General features: G+C 43.2%; 1 protein-coding gene across 2 annotated transcripts in view; it reads right to left on the bottom strand.

Annotated features, from left to right (window-relative positions):
* Nucleotides 1-14,245, bottom strand: part of CDH11 (cadherin 11) — a 146,370-nt gene that overhangs the window by 39,267 nt on the left and 92,858 nt on the right. For both annotated transcript variants that reach the window (XM_074314783.1, XM_019755101.2), the window contains exons 3-6: nucleotides 11,354-11,753; nucleotides 6,765-7,059; nucleotides 3,985-4,104; nucleotides 2,206-2,373 (exon numbers count right to left, since the gene is read on the bottom strand). In XM_074314783.1, the coding sequence (XP_074170884.1) occupies nucleotides 2,206-2,373; nucleotides 3,985-4,104; nucleotides 6,765-7,059; nucleotides 11,354-11,581 (811 nt within the window). In that variant the 5' untranslated portion in view covers nucleotides 11,582-11,753. The remainder of the gene's footprint in view (nucleotides 1-2,205; nucleotides 2,374-3,984; nucleotides 4,105-6,764; nucleotides 7,060-11,353; nucleotides 11,754-14,245) is intronic.

Here is a 14,245-nt window from a genome sequence, read left to right as displayed (position 1 = left end):
GCAAGAAGACAAGTGACTGCAGCCTTCTGTTAAGAAATAAGGGCACATAGATAGGTGGGGGCCCCACTGTGTAAGAAAGGGCATGTATGAGACGTCCTGCAAGTTTTGTTTACACCTGATGGGAAGCCACTGCAAGGTGTTCAGTAGGGAAATAAGACATGAGGTCATCTTACTGGCATTTCCACATTTTAAAAATATTCTATATGAAACAATGTAAAACAGCGAGGGTTAGAAAGCTTGCCTCTACCACTCCCAAGCTGAGGGGTCTTGGTCAAGTCACTTAACCTCTGTAAGATTTAGTTTCCCCTGACATAGGTTTTATCAGTTCCAGCTCTATATTTATGCATATTACTTGGCTTTGAATACTTGTGATGTGGGCCCGTATGCCACGGAATCACACCATGCCCTCCATATGTGGGCATGTCTCTGTAGATAATTACCACTTTGCAGGAAGGTCTGGAAAAGCCTGCTGTGAGTTGATTTTCTCCAAATTTCACTTGAGCTCATGGCTATAAACTGGTATCTGCAGAGTAGAGATGTAACTTTACTATATGATTGTATGAGGGCAACGGCATTGATGGCGACCTGCTCGTAAGCCGGCTCAGCCTTCTCCTTGTTGCACTCCAGACAATTTTATAGTGTGGATAATGGAGCGTGCAGCTTTTAGAGCTCTGTGAGCCTTAAGCTTACTGGGGATGCTGAACCCTGTGCCTGAGCAGGCAAAGCAGACTTTCTTCATGTCTTCTGTGACCCCAGGAGAAATGGTCGTCACCTTGTCATCCCGTCTCAGTGTCTCCCTCCGTAGATCGCTGTCTTTGGAGTCCTTTGGGTGGCCATGGTACCTTCCTGGACACATACTTGGGTGCCTTCCTTGTCCCTTTATTTGCACAAAATGCCATTTCTCTGGCAATAAACTCACAAGCTCTACCAGCTACTCTCCTCATGTGATGAAAAAGACACTTCCACCATGAGCTCCCCGGGTACAAGGGGCCACAGCATCGTGATCATGCTGTACCTTTGTCTGTACTTATACATATAGAAACGCATTCGGGTCCAAATTCTGGCTTTGCCACATTCTTCGGGTAACTTACTGCACCTTTTGTGGCCTGTATCTGTGAAACGTAGGCTCTTGCAGAGACGTGCAATAGTAGCGACTATTCATTAAACAACAGTAGTTACTGTCGTCATGATTATTAATAGCAACCTTTCAAAATAATTTTCTCTTATTTTGCTCAGCAATTTTATAGATTTTATAAATGGACCATAACACCCCCCCCCCCCAGATAATAATAATGGCTAACATTTGTTGACAACGTGTGCCAGGTATCACTGTGGGATTTTAGACTAGCTCATTTAGTTCTAACATCCTATGAATCAAGTCCTGTGGAAGATAGTACTTTCCCTAAAAGGCCAAAACAATATCTCTCATCCCACTGGCTGGTGCTTTAACAGGACTTTGCCAGTCCTTCCATTGAAAGGTGGGGTCTACAAGAACTCCACTTATAGTTGGGCAGTCTTAAGACAACAGTGGAAATGATGCTACGGGATTTCCAAAGCTAGATCACAATAGGCAATAGAGTTTCTACTTGGTGTCCTTGGAGGTCTTGCTTTCAGAACCTGTCCAAGGCACTCTACTATGGAGAGGAACCAACAGCCAATACCAGCTCACGAGCCATGTGAACCATAGTGCAAGTGCATCCTCCAGCCCCAGCCAAACGGTCCCTAGTTGATGCTATGGGATCAACGACAAGCTGTCTCTTCCAAGTTTGGCCCAAATTGCAGACTCATGACAAAAATAAACTATTAGTATTGTTTTAAACCACAAAGGTGTTGCTAGTCTATTACATAGCAATAGATAACGTATGGTTGTATTCAGGTTAGAAATGAAAACACTAAGCCAGAGAAAGGTTCACTACTAAATCACATCACTAGCATCTAATAAAATACCTAACTAGCAAAATAGATTTTTTTGTTGTTTCTCAGATCATGGAACTTTTTACGTCTCCTGTTTCTCCCACTACCTCTACTGTATTTCAGTGTTCTAGTTGTGGTTGTGGTTGTCTTGTTTTTGCCTTTTGCAAGAATGACATGAAGAACCTCCATTTTTCTAGACGATTCCTTCCAAGTTGAGTAAGCAGGAATGGGTCAGAGAAGACAGTTGGCTGTGGCATCATTGAAAAGTGACCGCGAAGCCCCCCTACTTACTCTGCGGAAACTTTGGTGGGTTGTCGTTGACATCGGTCAGTGTGATCGTCACTTTGGTTGTCCCTGAGAGTCCCCCCATGTGGCCACCCATGTCCTTGGCTTGGATCACCACGTGGTACTCCTCCTTGGCCTCCCGGTCCATGTTGGGAAGGGCTGTCCTGATGATCCCTGGGCAAGGGAGCAGAAACACCCCAGATATTCATTTGTCACAATGTCACAACAGAAAGAGTGCCAGGCACGGGGGATGCAAAGATGGATAAACCAGCACCAGCCCTCACAGGAAAGTCACTTCAACAGGGTGGTTAGAACCCAAGGCGGCCATACCTGGAGCATCGTATAGATGTATGTTCCAGCAAATGGGCGTAATGGTTAAGGTAGCGTTAAAATTGGATGTGTTGTACGTATTGCATTGTAAATGCTAGTAATAACCTCATTATTCTCCAGTAAAACACTTAAATATCTTAAAGAATGAAATATTTGAGGGCCCACAGCACGGGTATCCATGATTAAACCCATGCTTTTGGATGGCTGGCAGAATCTTTTGAAAGTCTCTCCCTGAATGCAAGTCTTAGAAACATTTCTTGGTTCATATTGGGTTAAAAGAAGGAGGCATATAGTTCATGCAATACATTACAATGCTAATATTACTTTTTAAAAGAATGTACCAAATGGGTTAAAAGTATGCATGATGCTTATACAAACATTTACTGTCTACCATCAATCATGGATAACAATGATACATTAATGATTGAATTCTACATGATCCCTGCTTATTAGCACATGATTTATATGAAAACCATGCTCCCTTAAATCTCTTGGGCACATATGCAAGTTTTTTCTTTTGTGGATATGGTAATATTTATACTGGAACTAGAAAGACCAGTATAGAAGCCTTAAGCACTTACCCCTCTTTTACCCCGTAATGTTAGCATGTTTCTCAGAAACACCCTTGAATACACTGGGGCTCATTTTCCTTATCTGTTAAATGATTTGGTAGGTTTAGATTCGTGGCTCCTAACCATGAGCCTCTGAGACAAAGAAAGTTAGAAGTAGAGTTCCTCTACCAGTTTTTATCATCTCAAATGTTGAAATGAAGCCCCACATTCATCCTTGATTAATCTGGAAAGGCTAAATGCAAATGCTTTTTATGTAATCAAAGCAAATAGCTGCATAAATTGTGATCTGAAGCAAAGTGGCTACAAATAAATGATTATATAGGTAAGTGGAAATAATACTAAGAGATTGGTAGACTACGTATATACATATAAACAGATATATTTGATACATTTTAACTACAATAGTAAAGACGAATTACTTGGAGGAGATAAGAAAGTGCTGCCTCCCAGACGTACTTGAATATCAACACCTGCTCCCATCACTCTGCCCCGTGACCTTCAAAGCAAGCTTTTGGGAGCTGCCAGTTTTACGTCAGCCCTCAAATTCTATGGTCTCCTTGTGTGGATCCATGGTTGAATTTGAAGATCAAATTTAAATATTTTAAGATAAATCTTTACATGTAAGTTGACTTATAGGATACAATTTTAAGATACAAGTTGTATTTTCAGATGACATCGCGACATGATGAAATACAGACAGAAATACTAATAAATATGGTTCATCGGATGCCAGGTATGTGCCTAGTGTCTAATCCTCGTAATACCCTGGTTAGGTGGCCCTTTCCATATTTGAGAAAATGGAGAATCAAGTAAGTTTCGTGCGCAGGCTTGGGCTCCTTATGCACAGGGTGTCATCACAAGTCACAGTGACAGTCTGCTGTACCTGTCTGTGCTTCCACCGAAAAGTAGGGTTGTCCTTCTAGGATGCTGTACACCAGCTTGGCACTGTTTCCGTAGGTGGGGTCATCTGCATCTGAAGCTGTCACCTGGATCACTGACGTTCCTTAAAAGTCAAATACAGTCATTCGTGACAGGCCCTCCCTTAGCTTGTCAAACTATATTTCTAGTTTACAAAGTTTCACCTTCAAATTAAAAATCGAGGACAGCGCCACAATTATTCAGCATGCTTTAATTTTCCTAGGGTCGCAATGCAAAATCATCTTCCTTCCTTCCTAGTTTATTATTTTTTTTAATTCCCATAGCTTAAAAATGAACTTTCTGTATGTATAGTACATCCTGCTATGCTTAGGAGTTAAAATAATACTATGAACATTATTACAAAAACATTCTAAAAACCAGGCAATTGAAATGTTCAGTATATCAAATAATTAAATGAAAATCTTCCCAAAGAGTATAGTAATGGATAACTAATGATGAATTGCTTTTCACGAAAGGACACAGTGCAGTCTTCCTTCTGTAGCAGAGCAACAAACACATCATTTTATTGTTGCTTTGCATGTAATAAAATGGCTGCTAATACGTTTTAATTTATGGCTATAAATATTGTACAGGATATTGTTTCCTCGTGGCATGACAATTGCATCTTCCCCCGCCTCTAACAGGTCTGGTATGTGCAAAAAAACCAGTGGACATTGGTGAGATATAAGGCGAGCATTTGTGGGTCAGGATGAAAGGGAACTAGGGAATTGAGGGAAGATGAGATTGTTTTTCCTAGAAAAACTTCTGTTCCATGATGGTCATACGTGTCTCAGGGCATGAAGTGTTGGGCTTCAGAGTGAAGGTGGAGATGCTGGAAGGAGAGAACTAGCAGTGATCTAATTCCTCAGTGCCAAGCACTGTGTGGGGCACATTTCATGTATTCTGCCACTGTCCCTCAACTCAGTACTTTTCACATCCATTGCACTTGTGAGATATTGGGTATGAGTGACATGAAGTTTTGCAATGCTTTCTGGAAAGTGGGTTATTGCCAGAGTTCTTTTCTGTAATTCGTTATTTCTTGCAAACAACCTTTTTTGAGCTGTTCCCACATAACCAGGCACTATTCTAGGTATGGATATTTATAAAGGAAAATAAGCTCTATTTTCTCCCATCTTGGCACAACTAGGAAAATTATTAATTTTTTATGCTTAATTTGTGCCTACAACTCCACTGAGTCCATTACAACTCTTTGTATTTTACACCTATGTTATTTGTCCCTCACCATCGTTTACATGATGCTTATTTTATTGATGACAAAATGGAAACTGAGACAGAGTGGAGAAATCGAGTTCACCTGTCTGGTCAGGGGCATGGCCATGATACGACCCCAGTACTGTCTGACAACAGTCTCTGCTCTCATAGGCCATGACACAAAGTCCGGGGGTCATCCCTAAGACTTGAGGAGCCTCCAAAGGTGGAAACAATGAAAATTCCCCTGGAGTATCCTTTTGGTGACTAGCCTCCCACCCACCCCAGCTTACTTGCTGACACTATTGTCCCCTGTTTAATAATTTATTTGATGACTGCTATTTCTCATTAAAATCCCCAGGTGACTCCTGAGAGACTAAGGGGCTGGGCAGGGCAATGGGAAGAGAAGGCAAGAAATGGCTCAGCCTGGCTTTCATAAAGTGTGAGAAGGGTTTGACTTAACCTGGATAAGGAGGAGACTATTTTTGTTATCACAAGCTCCATACGCAAAGTGGAAGGAGCTTAGGGTCCTAGGGTCACTTCTGCATCTCACTGTCTTGAGCAGGTTGGTTCACATTCTGGGCACTGGGTTTCTCTCATCTGTTAACAGGGTGGCTCGGCCCTGATGTTCCTTAAATGCGTCTGAACTCTATCTATATCTCTGACTCCTATACCCAGACCCACTCCCTGATCAGAGCAGCCCTGCTCACTGTCAGCAAGACAAACCTTTCTTTACATGAGACTTGTTTGTCAAAAGACCACAACCACATGCATTCTATAAAGCCAACCGAAAGTTCTTGCCAGGAGAAGGTGGCTAGCTGAAGAAACCCTTCAGGGAATTATTATCCTTTTCCAATGCAATTTGTCTTGGTGCACGATGAAAAGACCTACCTACTTCTGAGTTATTCTAATAGAAGGGACATAGTGTGGTGGTTAAGGGTGTATTCTGGATCCACTTAATAGCTCAGATGACCTCGGATAAATTAACCTATTTCTAGCTTGGGTTTCTCATCTGCAAAATTGTCAAATAGGACCTACCTCACTGGAAAGATGAGTCATGGCACAAATTAAATGCAAGAGTGCATGTAAATTCATTAGCACGAGGCCTGCATGCAATAAATATTGTCACTGCTATTACTTACTGAACATCAACTTGCTCTAGTGACTGCATGCATGTTATCTCTAATTCTGCAAGACTAGAAACTGTTATCCCCATTTTACAGAGGTGGAAACTAAGGCTAAGAGCACAAATGTAGCTAGTGCCAGGTCACACAGCTAATAAGTGCCAGAGCCAGGATGACCTGGATGCATTCATGTTCTTCCCTTTCCATACTTCCTCATATTTTCTAAGTTTAGATTTTAAAACCTCGGGTCCATTTTGCATATTTGAGACTAGGCAAATAAAACGGTTCTTTGTTATTATGGCACAGAATATGCAGCACAAGTTCTACTTCCTGATTTGGGAGAACGGGCACCAGCCCCCCCATCCTGGGAGACACCAGGAAAGAATGGGCCCCCTGCCCCCGCCGTACGCACCCACGTTAGACCTCTCGGGCACGTTGGCGTGATAGGTCTCATGCAGGAACTCAGGGGGGTTGTCATTAATGTCCTGGACCTTGACAATGAACTCTGAGGGCGGCTCCAGAGGCCGGTTGGTATCCCTGTCCACCGCCTGAGCCATCAGGGTGTACTGGGCTCGCTCCTCTCGGTCCAGTGTCTTGGTGGCATGAATGTTCCCTGATTTGTCATCAATCACAAAAATGGTTCCGGCTCCTTCACCTGAGAGAATGTATTTAATGTTCCCATCACCAGAGTCAATATCGGAATGAAGCTAGAAAAAGAGAAATTGAGACTTGTAATTCCATGAAGGACACCTGGGGAGAGAGACACTCACTTACATGCTGTTTGCTACAACACGCTGCGCGCACACACACACACACACACGCACCACGAGAGGGAGACATTCCTACCCCATTTTACAAAGGAAGAAATGGAACATTAGAGAAGATAATGGCCAAGGTCACACAGCTGGGAGCAGTAAAGCCAGGGCTCAAACCTGAACTCTGACTTTTTTTTAAATTCTAAGATTCATGCTCTCCCGCCCTCCTCCCCACATACATGTACACGTACAAAATATACATACACATATACATAAACATTAAGTCATTTTGAAAGAAACATATGCATGTTACAAATAATAAAACAACAGACACTGATGCAATGACTAAGCTTTCTCAGTTCTGATTCCCATTCCTTCATTTTCCCTACTCAGACACGATGTGGTTACTAGTTTCCTGTGGATCCTCTAAGAGGATTCTATGCATAAGCCAGAATATCTACACGGATACATAAATGCCCTGTTTATTTATATGCAATAAAGTGCTACAGTGCATGCATCTCTCTTTACCTGTTTTCTTCTGAGAATAAATTTGGGTGACAGTTCCACATTGGTACATGTAGCTCTACCTCATCTACTGCAAGGATGTTATTATCAGTTCTTTTAGCCGTTCTCTTCTAAAAGACACTAACATTTCCAGGATTTTGTTACGACAAACGAGTCACTGATCAGACCTTTCCAGAAGCCCTGCTGGTGACACATGGGGAATGAGGACCTGGGGAGGTGCCCGGAAAGGACTCCCAGTCTAGTCATAAAACATGGGGAGGAGGGATGGCCCGATCCATACGCAGCTTCTCGGACCCTAGGAAGCATTTTAAATATCCTTAGCTTTTCCCCTCCTGTGACCACGCCCAGAGAAATGACGGTGCTTGCTACATCCACACTTAGCAGGGCTGGGAAATGATCCAGGTCTAACTACCCACCCTGTGCCTTTCTGCCCAGGTGCTACTCTTTCATGAGACTGTGTAGCAATAAACTCACCCCCCCTTTTTGTCCAACCTCAATTTCTTCAGCTTTCATCTTAACCTGAATTCCTCTACTCTCATTATGTCTTTTGTGGGAAAAGATAAGCTTTACTTTCACTATTCTCATAGGTTTCAAGAGCAGCAGAGAGGATAAAAAGCCCTTGATTCTACTTACTACATGAGAAAATCCAGTACTAACTAAAAAGCTTTAGCTTATTATTTTATAGTAATATGAGGTGTGATCAAAAAATATGGTGACTGCCACTGCTGAGTGTCATCCAATGGAAAGGCAGGGATCTTCAATATGGGAAATGGCACACTGATCCTTAGTAACAGGGTGTGACAAGTTTCAACTTCTTTGGTGCAGTCGGGTGTGAGCTACGGTTGAGAGAAAGTATGTTTTAAAGCCTGCCATAAATCGTCCTGCATCGTGATAACACTCCATGTCACACATCACTTCTGGCACGGCAACTTCTGTCAAATAAGAACATTACGGGGTGTCCTCATCCACCTTATTCACTGGATCTGGCACCGTGCAACTTCTGGCTCTTCCCCAAAGTCAAAATGATCATGAAAAGTAAACATTTTGAATCAATTCAGGACAGCGAGGCAGCCACAACAGCACAACTAAAGACACTCACGAAAGAGGACTTCCAGAACTGCTTCAGAAAGTGGCAAAAATGATGAGATAAGTGTGTTCGAAGCAAGGAAGAGTATTTTGAGGGGGATTAATGGCAATGTGTCTTTTACTGTAATAATTTTTTAATTTAAACATTCACTGTATTTTTTATCACACCTCATATTATATTATTTTACACTTACTATTATCAATGCCGTTTTAATTATTATTATTATTATGAAACCAAGGCCTCGAGAGCTTGTCCAGAGTCACAAATCAAGATTGAACATAATTGCTTTTTGAAATTTTTTGTATTGTTTGAATTTCCTAAAAAATATCTAATTGATCTACAGCTCCTTAGTGAAACATCAAATAGCTACAGGGGGGTACCTGTAGGTACATATGAATTTGGCAAGAATCTTGGGAATTAAATAAACATTATTTCACAATCAAATAACTAAAAAAAAATTTAGATACACTGCTCATAATTTTGTCTTGTTTTCAGATTTCAAAGTTGAAAATAAATTCCTTTCTTTCCCCTCTCCAACAAAGATGATATACACAATTACAACAGTATTTATTAGATTTGACACAAAAAGTTTGGAAGACCATTCAATGCTCTCAAGGGATCCAGCTGCTGAGGCATACACAGCCAATTCCTAACTCCGAAGACTGATGGGTTCCCGTCTGCACAGCACAGCATGACACAGACTGTGCTTCCTGCAAGAAATCTGAAAGTCCATAGTCTGCCAAATTCCACTTTTTCAGAGCATCTTAAATCACTCAGCCTTGAAAGTCATCAAATCAAAGGTGATTAGGGAACCAGTCATCTAAGTCATCTAGCCTATCCCCCCTTTTTGTGGGGAACTATAGATCAGCAATATCTCAAAAGAAAGATCCATAGGATCCAAGCACTTTCTTTTTTTCCCCCCCATCCAACCTGACATCACACTCATTCTCATAGGCCTAGATTTTAAACATCACTCACTACTGCCCTTCCCCACCCCCCGCCCTTTCCCCGTGCTCCCTTTTAGTAGGCATGGCAACTGCTTGTTCCACAGAGATGCAGACATGGCTCTCCAGGACCCGTCTCTTCGGCAACCCCCTCACCATAACACACCCATTGCTTCCCGCTGAGAAAGTCCCCAAGGCAGAGGTTCGATTTTCTAAGAACAACTCATGCACAGCTCCCCACATTGTTCAAGCTACACAGCCCCTGCCAAGGCTGAAGTCTCTTCTTCCTCTCTGGGCACACAGCCCATCTCTTCGATGCACGACTAGGGATTCCTACAAGCCAATGATTTCCCTGTGCTCCCATTTCCCAAATCGACTTCTATTTTGGGTATAAGCTTTCCATTTTGGGTATAAATGAATAAAATTCCTTTGGTACAGCTCTTTAAACAAAACAAAACAACAACCACAACAAAACACTTTCCCAAACTTGAACATTACTAGTGACACACAAATATGCACCTCCTCCAACTATGTCAATTTCATAAATTAGGGAATTTCTCGTGTTAAGGACCAACTAAGGTAACTTCATTAGAATTTATGAGGCTCAGAAATTAGCACCCCTGAAATCTACTCTTGTCCTGTTCACCCTTTACTGAATAATTCCTGCTTATCTTTCGGGTCACAAGTTACCATGTTCTCCATGAAGCCTTCCTTCATCTCTCCCAATGTTACCCTGTAAATTCAAAATCACGTGTATTAAATTTTGTCATTCCTCTACTCCGTTTAGTTTTTCTTTTTTTTTTTTTTAATTGCTTAGCTAAGACTCTTGAGCTCAGAGACTCGTCTGGCCTAGTTTCCCATTTTCCTGGCTCTGCACCACCTACCTGCACATGGTCGGCTTTCTGTTCTGACGTATATGACCACCTATCTCCTCATAGTTAGTGCCTCTCTTCTCTGAAAGACGGCTGCATGTTTTACCGTAACTGGTAGTGAGCAGCCATTTTTTCCATCATATTTTGGGCTCTTTCTCTCCTTGCACTTTTTTTGGAGGGGGTACACAGAGAACGCCGAATCTGAGTGGTGCTAGGACTCTCAAGCCACCCCTACCGGGTTTTGCCATCCCTAAGCCAACATGGATAAAATGCCACCCATTCTGATGATACATCCATTCATCTCGTCACGTCTTTACAGAGGCTTCCCCAAAGCTGGACTTTACTACCAGGACCTGGGGGCACAAGATGCCACTTTTCTTGATGGCAAGCAGCTTAGGGTCCGGTGAGGAAGACAGACAAATAGACATGTGTAATACAGAAAGGAAGGCTATGACACAAGGAGTACAGAGGGTTATGAGTACACGAAGGGGTATCCAAGTTGGGGTTGAAGGGTGGTCAGGAAAATGCCCCCAATTGGAGAATGATTAAATAATCACCATTCCCATTCAGTAGACTATTGTACAGCTGTTAAAACACAGAGTTCTTATGGTAGAACATTAAGTGGAAAACAGAAATGTTCTTAACATGGATAAGTCAAAGAGAAAAGGATGGAAGGATATATGAACAGTGGTTTTATGGTTCTCTGGATGGCCAGACCATTAGTGTTTTCCAGTCTAGACTTTTGGTTTGTTTTGGCCATACTCTACTATTGGAATGGCGGAGGGAGAAAAATAAATACTGAAGAACAGCAGCCTTACCCTGCCCACGAGCACGGGGTCAGGCCCGGTGTACTCCTCGATGACAAAGAACTGGTTCCAGACCCAGCCTCTCTTGGAGCGCTGCAGCACTTGCCCCTCCTTCCCCTTCTCGTGGTGCCCGTGGAACGAGGGTCGCAGGTGGCCCCTCCGCTCCGCGGTGAAGGCCTGGCTGTGGCACAGCACACCCAGGCACACCAGGGCAGCTTGTAAACAGTAGTTCTCCTTCATTTTTGGTTACGTGGTAGGCACAGGAGAATGCAGCTGTCACCCCTTCCACCAACCGTGCAGCAGCCTGGCCGATGGTGGCCTCCCTGACGTGTCACGCAGACCTCTGTGGGAATGGAATGTCTCTGCTCGCTGAGCACATCACGTCAGGGCTGCCCACTTCCCCCGTCGGCTTCTGCAGGCAGAGAGAAAGGTGCGATTAGCTGCAGGGTCTATCCTGACTTCATCTCAAGTCCATTCTGTATTTTTGTTTTGTTTTGTTTTTGTTACCCGCATTGGACCATGTGAGCACTTGGCTCTGGGTACTAAGGAAGCAGATGAGAGTAAGAAATAGTCCCTACTCTCTTGCAGTTTACCACGCAGTGAGTGAGAGAAACACATACAATACAAAGAAATCCCTCAGGTCTATATGAGGATAAAATGTGCTGTGGAATCCAGCTGCTCAGGAATGTGTTTTTACCACTTACTGGATATGGGTTTGCAGGAAGCCAACGACCGTCTATGGGCTCAGCTTGCTCATTTATGAAATGGGGATGACACCTGTACTCATTGCAAGGTGGGCAAGGGGATTGCATCAGTGCTGCCCCTAAGTCTCAGCACAACGGCTGGTACACACTCCATATTGATGTTATTGATCATAATTGTGCTTGGGTATGTTTTTGTAATAGGGGAACTTAGGGCATTATGGGAGTCATTGATGGGGACGGAGGATGGAGATGGCAGGGAGTGGGGACAGTTAAGGGCGACTTCCTTAGAGGAGATGGCTGGGCTCAACACTGATGTGAGAGTTACTGTGATAAGAAGAACGTAGATGGGAAGTGCATACAGGAGAACTAACAAGCCCCGAAGCCCAGAGCTGGTCACAAGCACAGAATGTCCCAAGATATCCAGCATCACTGAAGGAAATAAGGAAGAAGGAAGGCAATGATGGTCTCTGCTAGATAAAGGGAGGTGGGGCGCAGGTCCTGAAAAATCACTGATGGTCACTAAAACAGTTGTGAGTGAAATAATGGGCCAGGTTCCCACTGGTGGCTCAATGGAGGCTATAGTGTCAATACAATGAGCAAGATTTGTTCTTGTCTGATAAGGGTCCACTCAAGAAGCTAATGATCATACCTTAACCTAGCAGTGTTTCCAAGGATACTTTATAAGTTCTCTCCAATGAGGAGAAGCAAAATTAAATAGCACATCCTACCAACTGGGCCAAAGGGCTTGTTCCTGACCCCCAGCCATGACTCAACAACAATCAGTAGGAAGGATGAGCTGCTCACACCTTTCCATAATCCTTGTAGGTTTCTGATCTATATACCATGTTTCCCTGAAAATAAGACCTAACCAGAAAATAAGCCCTAGCATGATTTTTCAGGATGACATCCCCTGAACATAAGCCCTAATGCGTCTTTTGGAGCAAAAATTAATATAAGACCTGGTCTTATGTTCGAGGAAACCTGGTATAGTCACTCGAGTTCCTCTCTCCAGCACTCTGGTTCTTCTCTCTCATCCTTCCCTTCTGCTCAGGGTCCTGGGCTTCCTCATAGGACTTCGCCTTTCGAATGCTGGAAACTTAGTTTCCCCCTAAGGAATTTCCGTTGCCTGTTCCCCTCTCTTAGGACCTCACACTTTCTTCTGAATGGACCATCATCCTCTCCCACTGGAGTGCCACCCACACTCCAGTTAGAGTTCTAGTTCCCAGAACCAGACAATCCCCACTACCCACCCTCCACCAACGTGAAGGATTCTCAGAAAATTGTTGGGAATGTAGGATGACACATTAATATTGAGGATGACACTTCAGTTCAGTGCCGATGGGTTTAAATGAAGTTGGTGAGATTCCTGAGCATTGTAAGAATAAAAACCATCATCTAATTCTTTGCTACCTAGTTTAGATGAAGTGGTGGCGGGGCGGGAGAGGGGAACAGGAAGGAGGACGGATCTTGGCATAGTGGAATATACCTAGATTTGGAGATCAGATAGACCTGGATTGGAAAACCACTTCTATATCTTACAATCGGGGAGACCTTGGGCACTCTGAGTCTGCGTGCACGCATCTGAAAACAGGCATTACAAGAATTTCTGTGCACATATAGAGCTGGATACAGAGTGGGAACTGGGCGCACTCTCCCTAGAGTGCCACAAGCCAAGCCTGCAGGTCTCACTCAGCAGAAAGAAGTGCTCTTGCCTTGCAGATCAAGATGTCCAAAAGAGGGTGGTGAGGTGCTTTCTCTAAGCGAAGAATCGAGGAATAAGAGTTACATGGGATGGCACAGCCATCTAGCCTTAGTAGTCTAGAAAATAACGGAATTGGTGGAATTCTAATTTGTTGGTGCAGAATCCCTTTCCTTCTGATGGCCTTTGACTTCACCAACCCAAGCCTGTTTCCTTTGTAATATGGCAACATGGTATCTGGGGAGGTATATGTGCAGTTATTTTCAGGTGACCAGTACCACTCTATGATGTATTGTGTGAGTCTCCTTTCAAGGTATAGTGAGTTTACTATTTATTGTAGACAGATACTTTGGTATGTGTAAGGGACTATATGGAAGAGAGAGAACTATTAAAAAGGCAGAGCCGTCATTTAACAGCTTCACCCTCAGACTCGGGCAGTTATAATACATCAAATGCTATTTCTTGCAAATCAAACTGACTGTGGGAAAGCACAGAGAGGGA

This window comes from Rhinolophus sinicus, linkage group LG11 (assembly GCF_036562045.2).
Source record: "Rhinolophus sinicus isolate RSC01 linkage group LG11, ASM3656204v1, whole genome shotgun sequence".
Classification (NCBI taxonomy): Eukaryota; Metazoa; Chordata; class Mammalia; order Chiroptera; family Rhinolophidae; genus Rhinolophus; species Rhinolophus sinicus.
The sequence above is the reverse complement of the archived record's forward strand: the minus strand, read 5'-3'. Positions and strand labels throughout refer to the sequence as shown.